We start from the raw sequence: 24,428 nt of genomic DNA, 5'->3' as shown, positions 1-24,428 counted from the left end.
ATATTCATTTCAGGTACAAGTAGTCCTCAACTTACAATGGCAGTTGGCACCGGAATTTCCATCGCTAAGCAATACAGTCTTAAAGCGAGGGTATGCAAGAGATACCTGTTTGGAAGGGAATTCCAAAGACTGGTCATAACCCCCATTTAGTGCCACTGTTAATTTCAAATAGTTGCTGGAACAAATGGTTGTAAGTCAAGGAATGCCCGTATTGTAATTATAATTGGATATGTACAGTAAGTAACTGTAGAGCTGTAGTCCCCAACCTTTGCTGCTTAGCAGCCCAGCTGGAGGAGGGGAACCTGGCCGCGCGAGCAGAGCTCTACTCACGCAAGAGAAGAAAAGCCTTTGGGGCACGGTTTCTGCTCCTTCAGACTTTTCCGCGCCAAAATTTCAATTTAAAATCTTTATTGTCAGTTCACAACATATGTACAATGAGATTGGTTGAGCTCCCTCAGTGCATCCCCTAACACAGTGAAGATGGAAAATCCCTAACCCAATAAATCATATTAACAAAACACCCAGTCCTATTGCACCAGTGTGAACATGTTACACATTGCGCCGGCCCTGCAGTCCATCATACTACATAGTTACGATGTTATTTCTCAATCGGGAGTCTGACAGCCGACAGATTAAAAACTGTTCTTCAGCCTGTTTGCGCGGCTGGCTATTTTTTGCTAGGTTTTGCAAAGGGACAGAAAGCCTGAAGCCACGCAAGATCGCTTCCCCGAAAGCCTTCCGTGCATTTGCAAAAGCTTTTGGCGCGGAGAAAAAAAGCCTTTTTGGGGTGCAGTCTCATGCGCCTTGAGACTCACCGAGGCTGCCTGATGCTCCAGAAGGAATTGCGCAGCCTTGGTGAGTCAGCAAAGCTGAGCAGAGTGCGCCCATCCCACGTAGCCTCTGCTCTCGTCGCTCTGCTTTTGGAGCATTAGGAGCAGGTGGCTTGGCGGCCTAGCCGGGCCGGAGGGGGAGAGGGGAATCGGACTGCGCAAGTGACAGACCGGTGTGCACGCACACGCAACTCCACTCATGCGAGAGAAGCCTTTGGGGCACCACTCACACGAATGGGGCTGTGAGAGCTGGCGCCCGCTGTTCGCACTGTTATGGAATGAAGGGACGAAACAACATTCCTGGTCAGACAGAGACAGAATTTTATTTGCAAAGGTTCAGTGCGTTTTGATTCTCACAAAAACTGAACAAAGGATGTTCTGATTCCATGGTTTTTATACATTTCTAAGACAAAGGATTCAATGATCTCATATCCTCTCCATATACGGTCATATAAATTTGTTAATTACATTATACTTTACCATCCGTTTTCCCATATATGGTTAATCATTGCTTTCTAGTTTACAACTTTTCCTTAAGTGCTCTCAGTTGCTAATGGGAGAGTTACTACTGTCCTTGGGTAAGTTTATTGGTTAAGTAACTCTTTGTAACATATAGGTCTTTGTATCATTCACAGTGAGGTCACTCAGATGTTTTTCCATATGGCAGTCCTTTCCGTGACATCTAGGTCTCAGAAGATATATTACCACTTAAAGGGATTTAACTGTTAATGTAATTTCCAACAAGCACTTTCCTCTCTTATAATAATGTGAATAGAGGGTCTCTCAGAGTTCATGTATCCAAGCACGTCTTCCCCTTATAATAATGTGAATAGAAAGGGTCCCCCGGAGCCCATATATCTGACTCTGTATGATTCCTATTTTATTCACATTATTTCTTTTATCTACATTATTCTTTATTTGTTATTTACCTCAGCACAGCCTGGTTGTGAATAGGCTACAGCCTGGTAGTGAAGTGCGGCCTACAGGTTGGGACCCCTACCATAGAGTCAGATTGATATAGTGGTTAAAGATGCTAACCCTAAAACTCAGCCTGAAATTCTAGTTCTTTCCTAAATAGGAAAGCCAGGTGAATTATTTTGAGCCAGTCACACAGTCTCCGTCCTAGGGAAGAGACAATAGCAAAACAGTCTTGAACAAAGTTGCCCTGAACACTATCTGGATTTGAAGACTGACTGGAAAATGTGCGCACAGTGCTCAGAAGCCATTGGAAGAAAATGCAGTAGCTGTTCGTTTCTTTAAAGATCTCAAGTTAGCAATAAAATAATTTATCCCAATTTGCAGTAGATACTAAACTGTTTAAGGTAACAAAAACCAAAGGCGATTTTGGAGGAGTCCAACTTGAGGAATTATCAACTCATTGACACAAAAGAGTCCTCTAACATTACATTTACACCGATGGTAGCCGAGCTGCTTGTAACCCACCAGGAGAAAGATCTCTGGGTTGTAATGGAGAAGACTTTGATAGCTGAGAAAGAAAGTCCATGATAGGGATAATTAGGAAATAAAAATAACTTTATGATATTATTCTCTTAACTTCTAGACATGGTACTTCCATGGGATTTGGAAAAAAAGCAACTAAGGGGGAACGGGAAAAAGATTTATAAAATCATGCATTGTATGGAGAAGACACACAAGGCTCTCACAAAATAGGTTGCAGGGATCATCCAGGGAAATTAATGGAAAGAGTCGAAACAGATAAAACATTTTTTCATGACATCCATAATGCTGCCAAGAAAATTACAGAAGATTTCTGTAATTCCAGTTACTTTTATTTGGTTGTTTGCTTTCTCTTACTATGGTGGTGGGTTTTTGCACCAGTTGTACACTTTTATTCCATTCTTTCCTTTCTTCCTCACAAACCTGGAAAAATCTCAGTACTTTTAAAATTGTTTCTCTGATGTAAATTTTTTCTGTCATATCTATCGGGGCACTTTTCCCAGGAATTTGTTTTCCTTCAGTCTTCATGGTTTTTTCCATCTTCTAAGTTTCTTTTTTTTTTAATTCAAATTTTATTAAAAAAAAATTAAATACAAAACTCCAAAAAATTAAAGAAAAACCACAAAAATACAAAACAATCAAGACAAGTGCATTGAAAAAGAAAAAAAATCCATACACATAAAGATTAAAATAAAAACCTCCAAAAAAATTAAAGAAAAACAAAACAAGCAAGACATTTTTAAAAAGTGTATTTAGAAAAAAAGAAAAAAACCCAACACCTATACACATATTAGCCCCACTTGTTGAATACCGATTAATACATTATTACAATATTAATCTTCTGAGTTTCTATGCGGGACCCTTACATTCCTGAGATTTCCTGGTGGTCTCCCATCCCTGCTTAGCTTCCCATCTTCCCAGCCTGGGAGATACATGCTTTGGGATTGAGGTATCTTGAAAGAAATATAAAAGGGCCTGGATTGTGGGGTTTGAGCCAGACACCCCAAAACATCCCCCTCTGTCACGGGGTGTGTGTGTGTGAATTTGTGGTAATAAACTAACTCAGAAATTCGGTCTCTACACAACTACCCCCCCCCCGGAAATGGTCCCCTTCTCGTGCTAATAAGAGAGCGGGGCGGACGCCAGGAGCAACGGAATACTGGCACACTCCAAACTTCACCAAGGATGTGAGCATGCGCAGGCTCCCTTTGCCAGTCCGCCCGCCGGTTGGCATGAAAAGGAAAGCAGGAAGCGGGTGCACCGGGCAAAGTCTTCCCCCCCCGAAACACGATGTCCCCACAAAACCTTCCCCCTCCCCACCCACTTTCGTGCAGCCCCTGCGGCCTCCTCGAGGGCGGGGGGGAATTTCTCCCGCGAAAGAGACGACCACCCACAAGGGCCGCCCCCCCCCTCCATCCGACCACGAAGGAGGAAGCAGTCTACAAATCTGCAGGCAAGTGAGACAAACTTTTGGGGATGCTGGGAAAAACGGTGGGAAGAGAAGGTTTCTGCAATAAGGAAAAGAGGGGGGAATGATTTGAAGTTTGCATTATGCAAACTTGCATAATGCAATAAATAATTGCATAAACCCTGCACCACCAGGATCAGGTCCTCCAGGACCCTGGCCTTTTCTCAGATCCAGACCCAAACTCTCCTGTTGGTATAGGATTCCTTGCTTGACCTGGAGGCTGGATTAGAAGACCTCCAAAGTCCCTTCCAGCTCTACTCTGATTCTGATTCTCCCTTTGTCCTCTCTTCCTCAACTTCATGGAGGCTCCTTGGTCTCCTAAGAAGAGATTGGGCCACCCTTTGTCTGAAATGGTACCATAGGGCTTCCTGCCTGAGCAGGGGGTTGGACTAGATGACTTTGAAGGTCCCTTCCAAGTTAACTCTGTTGCTTGTGTTCTGTTATTCTCTCTCTGGGTTGCCCGTGCGTGTCTGAAATGCTTCCCCATGGCATGAATGGAAAGGTAAGTATGCTTAAATGTATGCCGATCAGTGTACATTTAAAGTGACAGTAAAGTTATTCTGTGTCTAAGAATGCTGCTGAGAGTCCTTGGTGATTCTCAATCATCCAGGTCCTGGTTATCCCAAAGGTGCTTTTTCAAGAGACAACTGGACTTTCTGGTTTTTCTTTGAAGACCTTTCACTTCTCATCCAAGAAGGTTTTTCAGCGTCGTCTTCTTGGCTGAAGAAGTGTCTTGGATGAGAAGCGAAAGGTCTTCAGAGAAAAACCAGAAAGTCCAGTTGTCTCTTGAAAAAGCATCTTTGGGGTTTGCTTCTGATCTTTGGGGTGAGCGGGCACTGAGTGGATGGAGCTCTGGCTAGATGTAGGGGTGGGGGAGGACAACCCTGGATAGCTCAGCAGACTAATGCATTGTAATTTAACTCCAGCTGTCTGCAATTAGTATGTTCGAATTTTGCCAGGCTCAAGGTTGACTCAGCCTTCCATCCTTTCCAAGGTAGGTAAATTGAGGACCCAGTTTGTGGGGGCAATAAGCTGACTTTGTAAAAAATATACAAAAGTATGAAAGCTATTGCTTAACGCATTGTAAGCCGTCCTGAGTCTCCGGAGAAGGGCGGCATATAAATCAAATGCAATTGGACTTTCTTGTTTTTTGTTTTTGTTTTCTTTGAAAATGCATCACTTCTCATCTAAAGAACTGAAGAAGCTACTTGGATGAGAAGCAAAATGTTTTCAAAGGAAAAAAAAAACCAAGAAAGAAAACCCAGTTACTTTTTGGAAAAAGCAGCTTCGGACAACAGTGACCTGGATGATTGAGAATCTCTATAGACATTGAATTGAATTGAATTGAATTGGTCACGTGAGATTAGACAGACAAGGAATTTGGCATCTGGTACAAAAGCACCCCTTGTACATGCAAAGCATCATCATCATCATCATAACTGTACATTTTAAGAAGATACTTGGTTGATACTGCATAGCTCCCAACGACCGGTAAGATCCCACAGAGTCGGTCTCCTCCAGGTCCCGTCAGCTAAACAATGTCGGCTGGCAGGCCCGTGGGGGAGGGCCTTCTCTGGCTGCTCCGGCTCTCTGGAACCATTTACCCCCTGAGGTCCGGACTGGCCCACCCTACTGGCCTTCCGGAAAGCGGTGAAGACCTGGCTCTTCCAGCAGGCCTGAGACCGTTGATCTCGCTACGGTGATCTCGCGAGACCCGGCCACGAATTGGAGTGTATGGGTTTTAATGTTTTCTTTTTAAACTTTTGTATGGGATATTGTTTGCATTGTTTTATTCTTTGTTGTTAGCCACCCAGAGTCCCTTGGGAGTTGGGCGGCATAAAAATGCGACTAATAAATAAATAAATACCTAGGATGCTGGTAGCAACCCGTATCAACCATCAGTGCCAGTCATTGATATTTGTGATACATTTTTAAATGTTCAGTTGACTGAGTTTCATCTTTAATGAATAACAACAATAATAATAATACAATAAGTTGAAGAGAAACAACGAGAAAAAATTAAATTAATCTACAAATTAAAGTGAAGCTATTGTGGAGGCAGAAATCAATGGTTATACCAATAGTAATAGGAGCCCTTGGAGCAATACCCAAAGGGCTGCCTAGATACATGGGAATTTTGAACTTATTAGACCTGAATATCCTAACTTTGCAAAAAAAAAAAAAAAAAAAAAACCTACTTTACTCAGAACTGCCTATATGCTCAGATGTTACCTTAACAACTCTTAGATCCTTGGTTAGGACTTGAACTGTTTTTACCATTCCCAGACTGTGAATCGAATTGAAGATTAAATCTTTAATAATAATAAAAGGGGAAGTAAGAAGATAAGAAGGATAAATAATTATTTATTTATTAAATTTATATCCCGCCCTTCTCCCCAAAGGGACTCAGGGCGGTGAACAGCCAAGAATTAAAATAACATACAATATAAAAGTTAAAAGAATTAAAAATAAATTAAATTAAACGGCCGCCCCAATTTAAAACCCCTAGCAATACAATTAAAAAAAAACCCTAAAACCTATTCAGGCCAGGCCGGCTTGCTGAAATAAAAACTTCTTCAGGGCCTTACGGAAAGTGCGGAGATCCGGAATCAGCCGTATTCCGGGAGGTAGCTCGTTCCAGAGGGCGGGTGCTCCCACAGAGAAGGCTCTCCCCCTTCTATACTACAGCCACACTCTATGGGTTAATAGACATTAGGCAACACTGAGAGAATTAAGTGTTCAGTAGAGTGATGGCACAAGGGAAAAAACTGTCCCTGTGTCTAGTTGTTTTGGCATATAATGCCCTGTAGTGCCATCCCAAGGGAAGGAGTTGAAACAATTTATGTCCAGGATGTGAGGGGTCTATATCAGGGGTGAAATCCAGCAGGTTCTGACAGATTCTAGAGAACTGATAGCGGAAATTTTGAGTAGTTCGGAGAACCAGCAAATACCACCTCTGACTGGCCCCAGAGTGAGGTGGGAATGGAGATTTTGCAATATCCTTCCCCTGCCACGCCCACCAAGCCACACCACGCCCACCAAGCCACACCCACAGAACCGGTAGTAAAAAAAAAAATTGGATTTCACCACTGGTCTGTATTAAGTGATGAAGGATAAGATACCTCTTTACAGCACAATCACAATCCCCTACATAGCTTTTCCAGCAGAGACCAGAAATGCTTCAGACTTTCAGTGGGAGGGAAATGGATTCACGTTGTCTTTACAAGAATTCTTCCCATAGAACCAGGGAGAATTGTTGTTGAAGGAGAACAAGATTCTCTGTAGTTCTATCAATTTGTTGTTGTTGTTTTTTCTGTACAAGTAGTCCTTGACTTACAGCAGTTTGTTTAGTGGACTGTTCGAAGTTACAACGGCACTGGAAAAAAATGACTTTATGACCATTTTTTTCACACTTACAACTGTTGCAGCTTCCTTGTGGTCATGTGATCAAAATTCACTTGACTCACACTTATGACAGTTGCTGTGTCCTGGGGTCAGGCGATCCCTTTTTGCAACCTTCCGACAAGCAAAAAGTTAATGAGGAAGCCAGATTCACTTAACAACCGTGTGACTAACCTAACAACTGTGGGGATTCGTTTAACAACCGTGGCCAAAAAAGGTCGTAAAAACGGGGGCAGAATTCACATAACAACTTCTTGCTTAGTGATGGAAATTACGGACTCAATTGTGGCCGTACGTCGAGGACTACCTGTACCTCTCTGGAAATATCTTGTAATGCTCATGAGTTTCTTTATGCAGAGCAGGAACAGATGAAGAGAGAAAACCGAGGACCTCTTGGTGCAGTTTTCAAGAGTTGTCAAGAAAGGAACCTGGAAAATCAAGGAGAAACAAACAAAATTCTACCTCTATTGGAAAACGCAATCAAAATGGATTTGTGGTACCTACCAGAGGACAGAAGAGTTGCTGATGCGTCACAGCCTGAATGGAAAGACGAGCAAATTGGGCAGAAGAACCAAGATGAGGAAAATACCAGTTTGGCTGGTCAGTGGCAACGGTTGAGAAGTCTCTGTGGTAAGGAGGCCAACGGGCCACGAGAGGTTTGCAGCCAACTGCACTATCTTTGTCGTCAGTGGCTAAAGCCAGGAAGAAACACAAAAGCTCAGATGTTAGATCTCTTGGTCCTGGAGCAATTCTTGGCTATCCTGCCCCTGGAGATGAAGAGCTGGATCCAGGAATGTAGAGCTGAGACCAGTTCCCAAGCGGTAGCCCTTGCAGAAGGTTTCCTCCTGAGCGAAGCAGAGCAGAAGGAGCAGGGACAACTGCAGGTGAGAAAGAGTCGGAGGATGCAAAACAGTTACTGAATTTTTAACCGTGTCCCTTCTGGGAACCTAATAACATCAGTAGGAGATTAATCTCTCCTGGGGGAGAAAGTTTCTTATTTTTATTTTATTATAAAAGGTTGATTGATGAATATTATCAATTTATTATTGACTGATAAAATAATGTATTGTTTTGTTTTATTATTTCTTACAACAACGATTAAATAAATAAATAAAATAAATAAATAAATAATTTTATTTCTATACCGCCCTTCTCCCGAAGGACTCAGGGCGGTGTACAGCCAATTTAAAAACACAACACACAACAATAATTAAAAATTAAAATAATTACATAGATTTGGCCGATTTAAAACCCCAAACATTTAAAATACCCCAATTAAAATTATTAAGTTGATAGCCCTGCCTGGCGGAACAACAGGGTCTTCAGTGCGCAACGAAACACTCGGAGGTCGGAGATCTTGCGTATTTCCGGGGGCAGTTCATTCCACAGGGCTGGGGCTCCCACAGAAAAGGCCCTCCCCCTGGGTGTCGCCAGCCGACATAACTTGGCTGATGGCACCCTGAGGAGACCCTCTCTGTGGGAGCGGACTGGTCGGTGGGAGGCTATTGGTGGCAGAAGACGGTCTCGAAGGTACCCGGGTCCTATGCCATGGAGCGCTTTAGGGGACTGGAGGCTAAAACATATAATGAATGGGGGCTGGAATTGGGTATGTATAGTTTAATGAAAAGAAGGACTAGGGATGACTTGATAGCAGTGTTCCAATACCTAAGAGGCAGCTACAAAGGGAAGGGAGTCAAACTATTCTCCAAAGCAGTGGTCACCAACTGGTGGTCTGTGGACCACTCGTGGTCCGCAGAACAATTATTTCCATTTTTTAATATTGCACTAAATCAGGATTCCTCAAATTATGGCCCCTGGGACAGATACGTGCAATGAACGTTTGTGTTGCTACAGAGAATCTCTCCCCCTTCGGGGTCTTTTTGTGTGGGTTGGAGGGGGACAGAAATTCCGACTTGGGGTCTGCTTCAGCCTCCTAATGCGGGGCTTTGCGCGAAGGCTGGAGGGAAGCGCCGCTGGTGGCAAAGAGCCGGAGAACCTTGTTCCAGTGGGACTGCCTCATGGCCTGGAACTGACTGACCATCTCAGCCCACTGAGCCTACAGTTGCCTGTACTTGGCCTTGCACTCCCGCAGGTCTTCCTTCTGCTTGGAAAGTCTATTTATTTATTTATTTATTTATTTATTTTTAAATTTATATACCGCCCTTCTCCCTGAGGACTCAGGGCGGTGTACAGCCAGAATTAAAAAACATGAAATACAAATATTAAAAAACAATTAAAATAAATATAAATTTGGCCCAAGATTAAAAATACAAACCAGTTAAAAGATTTAAAATTTCTTCTTAAACCAGCCCAGCTTGCTGGAAAAAGTGGGTTTTAAGGGCACGGCGGAAGGCCCTAAGGTCTTGGATTCTCCTTATCTCGGGGGGCAACTGATTCCAGAGGGTAGGTGCCCCCACAGAGAAGGCTCTCCCCCTGGGGGTCACCAGCCTACATTGATTGGCTGATGGCACCCCGAGGAGGCCCTCTCTGTGGGAGCGCACAGGTCGGTGGGAGGTCGTCGGTAGCAGCAGGCGGTCTCGAAGATAGCTAGGCCCTATGCCATGGAGTGCTTTAAAGGTGATAACCAACACCTTGAAGCGCACCTGGAAGGAGGAGTGTTACATGGGAGCACCATGCTGTTCCCGTCACTACCCGCGCTGCTGCATTCTGGACCAGTTGGAGCCTCCGGGTGCCCTTCAAGGGGAGCCCCATGTAGAGAGCGTTGCAGTAGTCAAGGCGAGAGGTGACGAGGGCATGAGTGACTGTGCACAGGGAATCCCGATCAAGAAAGGGCCGCAACTGGCGAATCGGGCGAACCTGACAAAAGGTCCCCCTGGTTACAGCTGTCAGATGTTCCTCCAAGGACAGCTGCATATCCAGGAGGACTCCCAGATTAGTAGTCCTCAGTGAGGTGCTTCTACTGAGCCTCCTTCTTGGTCAGGTCCAATGTGAACTGAGCTGTTTTGCCAACTCTTTCTCGTGGTGGCTGCTTAGCTCCAACAATTGCTTCCTGTTGGGGCCCTAAGGAGCCTGGGCGGGGAGGCGAGGAGTTGCTGGAAGGGGAGGGGTGAATAGAGGCTGGCGAGGTGCCCCTTGACGTGAGTAACATCGAGTTGGCCACGGCCACCCAGTCACATGACCACCTAGCCACGTCCATCCAGCTGGTCATTAAGCAAATCATATTAGTGGTCTGCGGGATTTAAAATTATGAATTTAGTAGTCCCTGAAGTCCGAAAGGTTGGTGACCCTTGCTTCAAAACACCTGAAGGCAGGACAAGAAGCAATGGATGGAAACTAATCAAGGAGAGAAGCAACCTAGAACTAAGGAGAAATTTCCTGACAGTTGGAACGATTAATCAGTGGAACGACTTGCCTCCAGAAGTTGTGGGTGCTCCAACACTGGAAGTATTTAAGAAGAAATTGGACAAATATTTGTTTGAAAGGGTCTAGGGTCCCTTTGGTGGCAAACCTATGGCACGCGTGCCACAGGTGGCACCCAGGAGCCATATCGGTGGGCACATGAGCTCAGCTCCGGTGCACATGTGCCCGCTGGCCAGCTGATTTTCGGGCCTTCTGGGCCCACTGGAAGTCAGCAAACAGGCCTCCGGGGGGTGGGGGGTGGGGAAGGCTGTTTTCGCCCTCCCCAGGCTCCTAGAAAGGCTCTGGAGCCTGGGGAGGGCAAAAAACAGGCCTACCGTGCCCACCAGGCCGTCACGTGCCAAAAGCAGGGGAAGCGTGAGGAGGGGGTTGCGCACATATGCGCGGGGGTGGGGCACATAGAATTATGGGTGGGGGCATACGGGCGCACGACCCCCCTGTGCTTCCCCTGCAATGGCAAAAAGGTTAGCCATCACTGGTCTAGGGTTTCCTGCCTGAGCAAGGGGTTGGACTAGAAGACCTTCAAAGTCCCTTCCCACCCTGTTGTTCTGTCATTGTTTCCTTTTTGGGAACTTTGCCAGGACATGTGAAAAGCTAACAAGCCTGGATAGCTCAACAGACAGGGCTCTGTAATTTAACATCAGCTGTCTGCAATTAAAGTAAGATCGAATCTTGCCAGGCTCAAAGTTGACTCAGCCTTCCATCCTTTCAAAGGTAGGTGAAATGAGGACCCAGATTGTGGGGGCAATAAACTGACTTTGTATAAATATACAAAAGGATGAAGGCTATTGCTTAACGCACTGTAAGCCGCCCTGAGTCTTCGGAGAAGGGCGGCATATAAATCAAATTAAAACAAACTAACAAACAAACAAACAAGGCTCTGGAATCAGAAGCATTGGGCAGAAATGCGTTCTTTTCTCTCAATTACTCTTTCAGCTTCAGGAGCCCCTTGTTGAGGTGGTCGTTGAACGCTCTCAAGCACGGGGAGATGTGCTGCATCCCTCTCGGGAGGTGGACTTGGCGGAGAGCTCCCAGGAAGAGCCATCCAAGAATATCCCATCAGGTAAAGAAAGGTTCCTACATTCTGTCAGAGTTTGTCGCACACACACACAAGCAGATTATTAAGCAGGATACAAATGTCTTTATTTACATAACAACACATAAGGCATACAATACCCTTGTAGGTTTTTCCACGTGGTAGAGAAGAGAAATAGCAAAAACAAACCCAGCACAAACTGGAGGAGGCAAAATGGAGGAGAGAGAAGGTAGTGCCCTCAAGCTTATATACAGAACAGTTAAGCCACGCCCAGGCTCCAAACTGTCTCTTATGGCCCCATACAACAAATACTATGTTTCAGTTACCAAATAGCCCTCATTGGCTGACCTATTGCTATGCCCTATTCCAGTTCATGAATATACAGTATTTTTTGGAGTATAAGATGCACCTTTTCCCCCCCTAAAAGGAGGTGAAAATTTGGGTATGTCTTATACACTGAATGTAGCCCTGCCCACCCACTGGTCCCCACCCTTTGGCCCCTGCCTCCCAGCAATTTACCTCCTTGCAGCAAGCAGCCTGAAGAAACAGCCCATTTCAGCTTCAACACAGCCTAATTAGCACAAGTTGATTGTCTGTTGGATGAGCCTCCTACTCTCAGCTGTTTTGCATGGGCCTCTGCTGCTTGCTGCAAGGAGGTAAATTGCTGGGAGCAGATTTTTTTTTTCTTGTGCTAATCAAGCTATGCTGAAAACAAAAATGAAAGTAAAGCAGGCTGTTTGCTGTTTGCTGCAATGAGGCAAAATTGCTGGGAGGCAGAGGTAGATTTCTTGTTTTCCTCACCAAAAAAGGTAGGTGTGTCTTATACTCCTAAAATATAGTACTCTGACACATTCATACTACATACTACAATTGACTTGACTTACAACACTGTTCGACTGCTCAAAGTTACAATGGCACTGAAAAAAAAGACTTATGCCTGTTTTTCACACTTACGACTGTTGCAGTGTCTGCCGAGCCGGTAGTGATGATGATATGACGTCACCGAACCGGTTCTGCACCCCCCCATCCCTGCGTTATTCTTACCTTTTATTTGGCCCCACCCCCAATCTATTGCTGCCTCCTGAGTCCCAGCTGATGGGCTATAAGGAAAAACTGTTTAAACTCTTGCTGTGGGGCTTCAAAGAGCCGCCCTACAGCTGATCAGTGGTAAAAGGCAGTTTGGTGGTAGAACAGTGCCTGCAAAAATATATGGGTTGACCAGTGCCTGCAAAAATACATGAGTAGACCAGTGCCTGCAAAAATAAATGGGTAGACCAGTGCCTGCAAAAATACATGAGTAGACCAGTGCCTGCAAAAATAAATGGGTAGACCAGTGCCTGCAAAAATAAATGGGTAGACCAGTGCCTGCAAAAATAAATGGGTAGACCAGTGCCTGCAAAAATACATGAGTAGACCGGTACAGCTCTGCAAACAGTTAAAAGCCTGGTAGACCAGTACCTCTGCTAAATCCTAAAGAATTGTCACATGACCATCAAGCCACGCTCACAAAATAAGCCACGCCCACAGAACCAGTAGTAAAAAATTTTAGAACCCACCCCTGGTCTGCATAGTCCCTAATGCTTGGCAACTGGCATGTACTTACGACAGTTGCAGTCTCCCAGGGTCATGTGATCCCCTTCGGTGATCTTCTGACCAGCAGAGTCAATAGGGAAACCAGGTTCACTTCACCATGTTACTAACTCAACAACTGTGGTGATCCACTTAACAATTGTGGCAAAAAGAAAGGCCATAAAATGAGGCGAAGTTCATGTAACAACTGTCTCGCTTAGTAACGGAAATGTTGGGCTCCGTTGTGGTCGCAAGTCAAGGACTACCGGTTTCTGAGCGACTGTTATTTTATGATCTTGTTTTGCGAAAGGACCTTAGGCCTGAGTGCAAAACTAGTTTTGTGTGTGGTTTCTTTTTTGATGTTTCTAAAACATGTATGTTCTCTTTTATCTCACTCTCCGCAGAGAATGAAAAGTTACAGACGGCACCTATGGAAATAGCTCCTCTTTATAGTGGAGCAGAAACAGTAGTTATCCTCCCAGCTCAGGTAGGACTTTTCCCTCTCCCAACAAATTAGAATGACTCAAGAGGCATCCAATTTCATCAAGATGGGCACAGCCAACTTCTTTCACTTTATTAGCTCCCCTCTAATATTTGGAGCATGAGCAAACTTCCTGTAGGAGTCCACACAAAGCTGCATTATGACTTCTTAATTGATGCCATTTTATAATCCTTCCTGTAATCCATTTCCCAATGAATTCATTCATTGGGAATGAATGAATCTTCACTGATCGGTTGAATAAGGACTGTGTTGATCCCTGAGGGACAACATAAGCCACCAGTTAACATTTTGAAGAGGACTCAGCAAGCCTCTTTACAGGATGGATTGAAGCTCTTATTTAATGATGCACCCCTGGCTGTGGTATCAGTTGATTGAGAGGAATCTTGGAGTTACATCCCTCCGATGTATTTGATGTAATATCAAATGTTTTGTGCAGTCAGTAGAATCAATACAACATCTACCAATCAGTAGCTTGAGTTCTCCTGTTAAGAATCGCAAAATTTATCTGTAGGATGTGATTATTTATCTAGCACACAGGTGTCAAACTCATGTCCCGGTGGCGTCACATGACATATCAGAACTTTTCCCCCCTTCGCTAAACCGGGTGTGGGTGTGGCCAGCGTGTGACGCATCCATCCAGTGATGAAATCTGAACCAGTGTGCTACTGGTTTGCTGGCCGCGCATGCAGTGTGCACCAAACACGTGACAAACATGCGTGCATGCACAGTGCACAACAAATATGCTGCATGCAAGCAGTATGCACAAAAAGGAGACTTGGGAAGGTAAGTAGAACAGCGAGGGGGGTTTCAGCTGTGTCGCGCGATTTGGAGTCACTAGAAAGCAGGATTTTCTGCTTTCTAGCAATTTAAAATCACGCGGCACAGCTGATCGTCGGAAATACCAGTTCAGAGGAACCGGTAGCTTTTTTTTACTACTGGTTCGCTCAAACCGATAGTTTTTATCGCTACCGGTTCGCCCGAACCGGTAGCATTTCACCACTGCATCCAGCCCATGGGCCGGGAGTTTGACAGCCCTGATCTAGCACAAGGAGAAACTCTGGTATTGGAACTTGTCCATTAAAAAAGTATATATAAATACTTCCAGTAACTCTTCACTAATAGGGGAATGTTCTCTTCCTGTTCCAGGTTCCCCCGATTTTTGACGATGTAGCTGTATTTTTCTCTGGGGAAGAATGGGCTCTGTTGGATTTCAACCAAAGAAATCTATACAGGGAGGTCATGCTGGAAAATGCTAGGAATCTGGCTACCTTGGGTAAGGATTTTTCTTTATTTTATGTTACGATAGATGGGGATGATATTTTCTACTACAAAGTAGGCAGGAAACCCTACACCACTTCAGGCAAATCGAACAGCTTCTTAAAAACTTTGAGTGTTGGGCATTCACAACTTCTGGAGGCAAGTGGTTCCACTGATTAATTGTTCTGTCAGGAAATTTCTCCTTAGTTCTAAGTTATTTCTTTCCTTGATTAGTTTCCACCCATTAATTCTTCTCCTACCTTCAAGCGCTTTGGAGAATAGTTTGATGCTTTGTCCCAAAGGTGCTTTTTCAAGAGGCAGCTGAACTTTCTGGTTTTTTCTTTCTGGTGGGGAATGGAAGGCCACCATCCAGCCAGAGCTGAAGAAGCTTCTTGGATGAGAAGCGAAATGTCTTCAAAGAAAAACCAGAAAGTCCAGTTGCCTCTTGAAAAGCACCTGTGGGAAAACCATGACCTGGATGACTGAGAATCTCTATAGACAGTTTGACCCCTTCTTCTTTGTGGCAGCCCTTTAGATATTGGAACATGCATGTTCTGTCTCCGTCTCACACACACACACAAACAGTCAGTCAGGGGTTAAATAAAACTTGCAGACAATAAATTCCTTCGATAACAGGATTGGCAGCAACCCAGTAGCTGCTTCCCAAGAACTTTACTCACAGAGGGAGGTGTTCCTCCTCCGTCAGATAAACCAAAACAAATACACAAAGTCAAAGAATTATCAAGTCCAGTCCGTATTAAATCCAAGGCAGGGAGATAACGTAGTTTCAGAGATACAATGCGACTCGCTAGTTGTTTAGTTTTGTCTGTCACAGAGCCTGAATGGCCACCACACCCCCTTTTATCCCCTGTGGGGTGGGGTCCAGTGACTCAGCTTAATCTCTGGCACACCTTTTCTGCTGCGTGCGCTTGTCTCTCCGACGCTGGCGTGGATCCAGCCAAGACTTATCTCCGTCACTGTCCGACTGTGACTGCTCAGAGATACCTGGCTCCTGGCCAATCTCTTCTCCCTCGGGAGAACCTAAGGCATTGCCAGAGAGGAAGGTCCTGGAGAGGTAGGCCTGGACAACTCCTCTCCTTCACCTTCGGAGTCTTCTCCCTCTGATAAGACAGGCTCGGGGGTCGGAGTCACAACAATGCTGTCATGTCACGCCTAATCCTTTTTTATTAAACTAGACATACCCAGGCTCATTTTCCCTAAACCAATTCTGTACAATTTTTATCCAGAGCATGCAATTTTATCCAAAATAGATTAAATTTTAATTTCCAAGTCTATTTTCCTGTAGAGCAATGGCATCCACCTCTTGTTTTTAATCTAAATTTAACTGGACAGCTTGTCTTTTTTTTCATGCTTGAAACCAAATATTAAGAACAATAAACACTGGACTGCATGGGAGAGAAAATGGAACCATCGCTTGTCAACTGCTTAGGTTTCCAACAGTAATCCCCAGCCCCACTAATTGGAAGATACACTGATAGAAGTAACATAAATGTTTCAGGGTAGTTGAGTGGCATGAGGCAGAAGGGACCTTGAAAGGGAAGGACTGAAAAATTTAAGAACAGGAATGAGGTAATAGAGTGGTGTGGTGGCCTAGAGGTGGAGCTCTCGCCTCACAATCAGGAGGCTGTGAGTTCAGTCCTAGGTAGCAGCAGAGATTTCTCTCTCTGGGTACAAAGAGATAATATCTGCTGCGAACTCTGCATTGGCGACAAGAAGGGCATCTGGCCAGTAAAACACTCAGCTCCATTCAGTTGCGCCAACTGCAAGGGATTATGGGATCATAAAAAGACAAAAAATAAAATAAAATGGGGTAATAGAGAAATACTAGATAAAGAGGCAGCTAATGGGGGCTTGATTCCTAACAGCACTCTCAAGTTGTGCTTTAAATTTCTCATGGACTTTTTCTTTTTTTGGTTCAGCAGGTGATGGACGGGAGAACGAGAATTGCGAAGAGACAGCTTTCCAAACAGTCAAAACTGAAATTGGAGAAGAGACGTTTCAAAATCAGCAAGGGCCACAATGGCCAGAGGCAAAGCGGTTAAATGGTGACCTGCAAAACTCCTCTGCTTCTCAAAACCCAGATGTCCATCTTTTCCTGATCCAAGAAGATCACGGAGAAAAGGGAATGGGCTTCCCATTTGGAGAAATAATTAGAGAGGAATCCGATGTATGTGAACACCCCAGCATTTATAGGAAAGAGACACAAGGCGAATGCCTGGAAGATGGGAAAAGTTTCCTCCCTCTTGCTTTCCACCGAAGCCTCCACGTGGAAAGGAAACCATATCAATGCATGGAATGCGGCAGCAGCTTCAACAACAGCAGCCATTTTATTTCCCATCAGAGGACCCACTCGGGGGAGAAACCGTACAAATGCCTGGACTGTGGAAAGAGCTTCAGTGAAAATAGCTCCCTGACTTCCCATAAAAGGATCCATTCAGGCGAGAAACCGTATAAATGTGTGGATTGCGGAAAGAGCTTCAGTCAGAGCGGGCAGCTGACGTCACATAAAAGGATCCACACGGGAGAAAAGCCCTATAAATGCGCGGAATGTGGCAAGAACTTCAGTCAGAATGGCCAGCTTACTTCCCATAAAAGGATCCATTCTGGAGAGAAACCATACAAATGCACGGAATGCGGGAAGAGCTTCAGCCAGAGTGGCCACCTTACTTTTCATAAAAGGATACACACTGGAGAGAAACCCTATAAATGTATAGAGTGTGGAAAGAGTTTCACCATAAGCAGTCACCTTACTTCCCATAAAAGGATCCACACGGGGGAGAAACCCTATAAGTGCACGGAGTGTGGAAAAACCTGCAGTACCAACAGTGATCTTACTTTGCATAAAAGGATCCATTCAGGGGAGAAACCCTATAAATGCATGGAATGTGGGAAAGACTTCAGTCAGCGAAGTAATCTTATTTCCCATAAAAGTATACACTCGGGGGAGAAACCCTATAAATGTATGGAGTGTGGGAAGAGCTTTAATCAGCGCAGTAATCTTATTTCTCATAAGAGGATCCACTCGGGAGAGAAACCCTACAAATGCATGGAATGTGGCAAGAGCTTCACTTGGAACTGTCAATTGACTTCTCATAAAAAGATTCATCCAGGGGATCACCAAATAAACGTCTTGACTGTAGAAGGAGCTTCGTGGACTCCAGTTCTGAGCTGATGGACACCATGTCGAGTTGGATACGAATGCATGACAGACTTCAAGAAAGAATTGCATTTGCCAAGTTGAAGGATAAAGGGGAAGTCAGTAGCTGTTCTGCCCCAGCTACGGACCCAAAGAACACAGCACACACGAAGTCTCTACCAACCTTAGTTTACTAAATTAAATCAGTCTTTTTCAAACGAAGGCTGTTAATTAACTTTCTTAACAGCCTACAAGAATCCAAAGAATAAATAATTGTAATCTTACTATGGTTGGCAGAAAGCCCAGAAGCAATTTGCAGAGAACTAAGATCCAGACACGAAGGAGAGTGAACGAAGTTGTTCCCTGCAAATTGCCTCAGTCATCGTCCTTCCTTTAATAGGCTAAGGGAGTGGCCAATTAGCCCCAAGCCTTACTCTTGAGGAGACCTCCTCCAGAAGAGCCACTCCTGCCTTTTGGCAGCTCTGCGCGCCCATGCATCAAGAAGAGGCTCCTCCTCTTCTTCCTCTTTACTTATGGGAGCTTCTGGAGGTTCTGAAGGCTGAATCTCCGCCTCTGGCATCACATCATCTCCAGCCTCCTCATTGTCTGACTCATGTGCCAGCTGCACAGGCTGCTGGTGCAGCACTATATCAGCCTCCTTGCTGTCGGAATCAGCTACTAGCTGCACAGGCTGCTGACGGGCCACAACAGTAGCAGAATAGTAGTCAAGTAGTCAAGGTGTGCCTATTAATAGAGACACACTGAAAAATCCTTGAAAAAGGGGTGTCTATTAATAATACTGAGATGCCAAGCATGTATTCATGTGGTAGTGTCCTTGGATTCTTTCCTGACTAGGTAACATTTATTCATGCACAAAACAGCCAACTATTGTGTATGCCGTGGGATCCTTCGGTGACACCAGGTGGTTTTTTTAAAAAAAAAAACATACGCCCAAATTACCAAATGGGAAAGTGACTTTTCCCCTCCAAATAATATGAAATGAATTATGTTTGACAGAGTTAGGGGGTAACAAAAAGCCAGGCCACCAAAGGACACGGCTGGACACCATCAAAGCTGTCACTAGCCAGAACAGCGAACAACTCAAAGAAGAAGAGTCCATAGACTCGTCAAGAGTCGGACATGACAGAATGGATAAAATCATCGTCATTAGCATTTTGCCTTACATTGAGCTCCTGAGAAGCTTCTGTTGAACATGAAGGAATATAACAACAACAACAACCATTTTATAGTCATTGTACTTGTATACACAATATATCCATACAACGAAATTCACTTAACACCCAAAGACCAGTTCCAACACACATAACAATCCCCAAACACACCCCACCAGCCACAAATTCCCCACTCCTAAACCACCCAAACATCCACACAACAGACCAAATAATGCTGTCCAACAGCTCACTGATGGTGGCCCTTTCGTTCATTGTTGAGTGCAATTATAGCTCTGGGATAAAAACCAGGGGTGAAATCTAAAAATTTTCGCTACTGGTTTTCTGGGCATGGCTTAATTAGTGGGCGTGGCTTGTTGGTCAGGTGGGCGTGGCCAGGTCGATGTCACTTCTTTGCCCTTTTTTAACCTACACAACACAACACAACACAACTGGCTCACCCACAATATAAAAGCAGCTGTGCTAGACCCAAAATGGCCCCTGGAACAAGCAGGAACCTTACACAGCCACAAAAAGTCCAAAAAACCAACTTTCACACTTTACACACAGAACACAACACAACACAACAACTGGCTCACCCACAATGTAAAAGCAGCTGTGCTAGACCCAAAATGGCCCCTGCAACAAGCAGGAACCTCACACAGCCACAAAAAGTCCAAAAAACCAACTTTCACACTTTACACACACAACACAACACAATTGGCTCACACAATGTAAAAGCAGCTGTGCTAGACCCAAAATAGCCCCAGCAACAAGCAGGAACCTCACACAGCCACAAAAAGTCCAAAAAACCAACTTTCACACTTTACACACACAAAATTCCACATACAGCTTTGTGAGATTTTGTATGTTTGTGTAGTTAGAGTGAAACCCTACAGAAACACACAAAATCTCAGAAAGCTGCACAAATATTTTATTTTTATTTTTAAATAAAAGCAGCTAAATTTAAAACTTCCTAAACTTTAAATGGCTAGGTCTAAAAAAAGAACAACTAAAAAAAAAACCCAATTAACTATTTTTTTTAAAGCTCCCAAACGGGAAAAAAACTTACCGGGACAAGGCAGGCAGGCAGGCAGGCAGATAGAGCTGCTTACCGATGAGCTTGATTGCAGGCAGGGAAATTCAGTTGCTTGCTGATGCAATGGATTGCAGGGATTACAGCAAGCGAAGGAAAGCAGGCGTTGCGACCAGCAGCTAAGGTAAGCAAGCTGAAAGCTGGGCGGGGAAGGGATTTTTGCTACCGATTCTCCAACCTGCCCGCCGCCATCGCTACCTACTCGCCCGAGCTGGTCCAAACCGGGAGCATTTCACCCCTGATAAAAACTATTCAGAAAACGTGTGGTCCGAGTTTTATTTGTTCTATATCTTCTGCCAGAAGGCAACAGTCCAAAAAGATTGTAAGCAGGATGGGAAGAGTCTCTCACAATGTTATGCAGCTTCCTCAAAACAGCGAGATTCGAAGATGTCATCCAGGGCTGGTAGCTGGAGTCCGATGATATTCTGAGCAGTTTTAATGATTCTCTGTAGAGCTTTTTTATCCGCTACGGAACTGCTTCCATATCATGCAAGTGACTGCCGACATAATACATTTGTCGATTAGGCAGCAATTCTTCCAACTACGTAGACCTCTACCAGTAGACTTTGTGGACTGTGGCTTACAGTTGCTGCTGTCCTTTTCTCTTGATGTTTTGCTTTTTTTTCTCTACGGGCTGAACTGGGATTTTGTCCTTTCCCCCCCTTTTGTTATCCACTTGCATGTAGTCCTCAGATAAGTAAGGTTGTAGAACACAGCGTCACATGACAGCAGAGTTTAGGGTCAGCAATTTTGGCATTCCTGGTTGCTGCCACTAAATAAATCACCCTGGCTCGTTAAGAATGTCACATGGTCACTGTGACGTCCCAGGAATCCGGCAAAGAAGGTAGCAAATGAGGGGTCCTTGGTGCTCTCAGAGCTTGGTTGTTTTTTTGCAGACGTTTCCTTATACCCAATAAAAGGTTCATACAGATGAGTTGCCTTATGTGTGGGGAACAGAATATTGACTCAATTTCTTTCTTATAAAAAGTCCATATGGGGGAACCTGCATAGAGCTTCATGCTACATTGCGAAAGAGCCTTACAACAATCAATGTCGTTTCCATAAAATGACCTTCATAGAAATAACACAATACACAAATATATTACAAGTGGAAAGAGATTCAGGGGCTCCAGGTCTGAGCTGATTTATCACATGCAGAGAGAGATATGATTGATTTGGAAAAAAAATTACCTGTACTTTTTGGAATATAAGACACACTTTTTGCCCCCCTAAAAGAGGGTGGAAATGTTGGTGCATCTTATATACTGAATACAGCCATTTTTGGCCTCCCAAAACCCCACCCTGCGGGTCCTCTTTTTGTCAAAAACGCCCATTTTTCACAAAAACGGGGCCTGCACTGGGTTTGGGAGTCCTGCAGAGTGCTCCTGGGGGCTGGGGAGGGCAAAAATGTAACACGTGGGGGGGGGTTGGGAGGCTACAAATGGGCACGTTTTTTGCAAAAACAGCATTTTTGCCCTCCCCAGCCCCCAGGAGCACTCTGCAGGGCTCCCAAACCCAGTGCAGGCCCCGTTTTTGTGAAAAATGGGCGTTTTTGACAAAAAGAGGACCCGCCCACATCGTGTTTTTGCCCTCCCCGGCCCCTAGGAGCACTCTGAAGGCCTCCCAAACCCTATGTGTCCCGTTTTTTGCAAAAACAGGACGCACAGAAGGCCTGCAGAGTGCTCCTGAGAGGAAATGCAGGAAACTCAAACTGACAGGAGGGAAGTTCAAAAGTAATGTCAGAAAGTATTTCACAGAAAGAGTATAGTGGAAGCTTGGAGCCGACTTCCAGTGGAGATACGGATCAATCATCAATAATTTGAGTTCAAACATGCTTGGGATAAATATATTTCTATCATCCAACAAAAGGCTGAGTGCCAAAGAATTGAGGCCTTTGAACTCTGGTGCTGGAGAAGACTCCTGAGAGTCCCTTGGACTGCAAGGTGATCAAACCGGTCAGTCCTAGAAGAGATCAACCCTGACTGCTCTTTAGAAGGTCAGATCCTGAAGATGAAACTCAAATCCTTTGGCCACCTAATGAGAAGGAAGGACTCCCTGGAGAAGAGCCTAATCCTGGGAACGATTGAAGGCAAAAGAAGGAGGGGATGACAGAGAACGAGGTGGCTGGATGGAGTCACTGAAGCAGTCGGCGTGAGTTTAAATGGACTCCACAGGATGGTAGAGGACAGGAAGGCTTGGAGTAACGTTGTCCATGGGGTCACGATGGGTTGGACACAACTTTGCAACTAACAACAACAATAGAGATTACGGGACCGCCTTCTGCTACTGACAACCTCCCACCGGCCAGTACGCTCCCACAGGGCGGGGCTCCTTGGGGTGCCGTCGGTCAGACAATGTTGGCTGGCGACCCCCGGGGGAGAGTCTTCTCAGTGGGAGCTCCTGCCCTCTGGAACGAGCTGCCCCCGGAGGTACGGAGGATCCCAGATTTGCGCACCTTCCGCCGTGCTCTGAAGACTTCGTTATTCCAGCAAGCCGGGCTAGCCTAATTTTAACTGTTTTAAATTTTAAATTGGATTTTAATGGGATGTTTTTAATTATGGGCCAAAGTATTTAATCTGGTTTTAAATTGTTTTTAATTTTTATATTTATGTATTTGATCTTGGCTGTTCACCGCTCTGAGTCCTTCAGGAGAAGGGCGGTATATAAATATAATTAATAAAATAAATAAATAATAAAGATGATGAGAAGCCAATAGATCCAGAGTCTATCCCTTGTTGAAAGATTTATTTTTTCACTTAATGGGTTTTGACTTCTGTAAATTTACTGGCCGCGAGGGGCAGGAATTCTGTCAGCTGAAGGACTGTTTTACCATCCTTTCCTTGCATAGGAATCCTGAATTCTCAGGTTCCTACCAATTAGTGTACTTAGATTATCCTCCCAGTAGTTAAGTATGATCATCTACTCAGTGCGTACATTATGGTTGAATCTGTATTAGGAAACCTATTTCACTGACAATTAAAGCTGTTTTGTTGCTAAAATTGCTTCGCTTTGGGCTATAGCAGCGGCCGCCAACGACTGGGGCACCAGGGAACAGTTCCGTGGAGAGAGGTTTTTCCATGAACCAGAGGGAGCTGCATCTCATGGATGGGGCTTTGCTTGTTTGCGCAGTCCTGTTTCTGGCATGCCGCAGGCCGGTGCTGATCCACGGACCCGGGATTGGGGACCCCTGGGCTATAGCTATAAAAATAGCTATTAAAATCTAAAATATCCAGTCCAAAAGGTGCTTTTTTTTCCCCCAAAAGGCAACTGAACAAAGAAAGTCCAGTTGCCTTTTGAAAAAGCACCTTTGGGATAACCATGACTTGGATGACTGAGAATCTCGGTCTCAGGGGCTGCCACAAAGAAGAGGGAGTCAAACCAGTGGTGGGTTGCCCCCGGTTCGCACCGGTTCTATAGAACCGGTAGTAAAACCGGCGGGAGGCTCCGCCCACCAATCCCGACGTCATCAGAACGCTTCTGCGCGTGCGCAGAAGAGCGCATGCGCGCAAGCGAAGCTAGTCACCCCTGAGTCAAACTATTCTCCAAAGCACCTGAGGGCAGGACAAGAAGCAATGGATGGAAACTAATCAAGGAAAGAAGCAACCTAGAACTAAGGAGAAATTTCCTGACAGGAAATTGTTCTAATTAATTAGTGGAACCACTTGCCTCCAGAAGTTGTGAATGCTCCAACACTGGAGGTTTTTAAGAAGAGATTGGACAACCATTTGTCTGAAGTGGTGTAGGGTTTCCTGCCTAGGCAGGGGGTTGGACTAGAAGACCTCCAAGGTCCCTTCCAACTCTGTTATTCTATTTCTAATCTCCATAGACAGCTGGAGCTGTGGATGGTCCGAAAAGGGAAAGGACGGGTTATGGGGACGGAATAGAAAATAGAAATAGAATAGATGGAAGGGACCTTGGAGGTCTTCTAGTCCAACCCTTGCATAAGCAGGCTATCCTACACCATTTCAGACAAATGGTTGTCCAATCTCTTCTTAAAAACTTCCAGTGTTGGCGCATTCGCAACCTCTGGATTCAAGTTGTTCCACTGGTTAATTGTTCTAACTGTCAGGAAATTTCTCCTTAGTTCTAGGTTGCTTCTCTCCTTG

General features: G+C 44.8%; 1 protein-coding gene across 1 annotated transcript in view; it reads left to right on the top strand.

The window, feature by feature from the left end:
• The first annotated feature begins 3,529 nt into the window (after positions 1–3,529).
• The window catches only part of LOC132712338 (uncharacterized), a 33,623-nt gene continuing 12,724 nt past the window's right edge, over positions 3,530–24,428 (top strand). The window contains exons 1-6 of the mRNA XM_087884769.1: positions 3,530–3,741; positions 7,516–8,042; positions 11,473–11,599; positions 13,546–13,628; positions 14,790–14,916; positions 16,841–18,035. Of these exons, the coding sequence (XP_087740895.1) occupies positions 3,579–3,741; positions 7,516–8,042; positions 11,473–11,599; positions 13,546–13,628; positions 14,790–14,916; positions 16,841–18,035 (2,222 nt within the window). The 5' untranslated portion in view covers positions 3,530–3,578. The remainder of the gene's footprint in view (positions 3,742–7,515; positions 8,043–11,472; positions 11,600–13,545; positions 13,629–14,789; positions 14,917–16,840; positions 18,036–24,428) is intronic.

The sequence above is a fragment of the Pantherophis guttatus genome, chromosome 2 (genome assembly GCF_059756535.1).
Source record: "Pantherophis guttatus breed Tessera chromosome 2, ASM5975653v1, whole genome shotgun sequence".
In the NCBI taxonomy this organism is placed as follows: domain Eukaryota; kingdom Metazoa; phylum Chordata; class Lepidosauria; order Squamata; family Colubridae; genus Pantherophis; species Pantherophis guttatus.
Note: the sequence above shows the minus strand (reverse complement) of the source record. Positions and strands in the feature narration are given on the sequence as shown.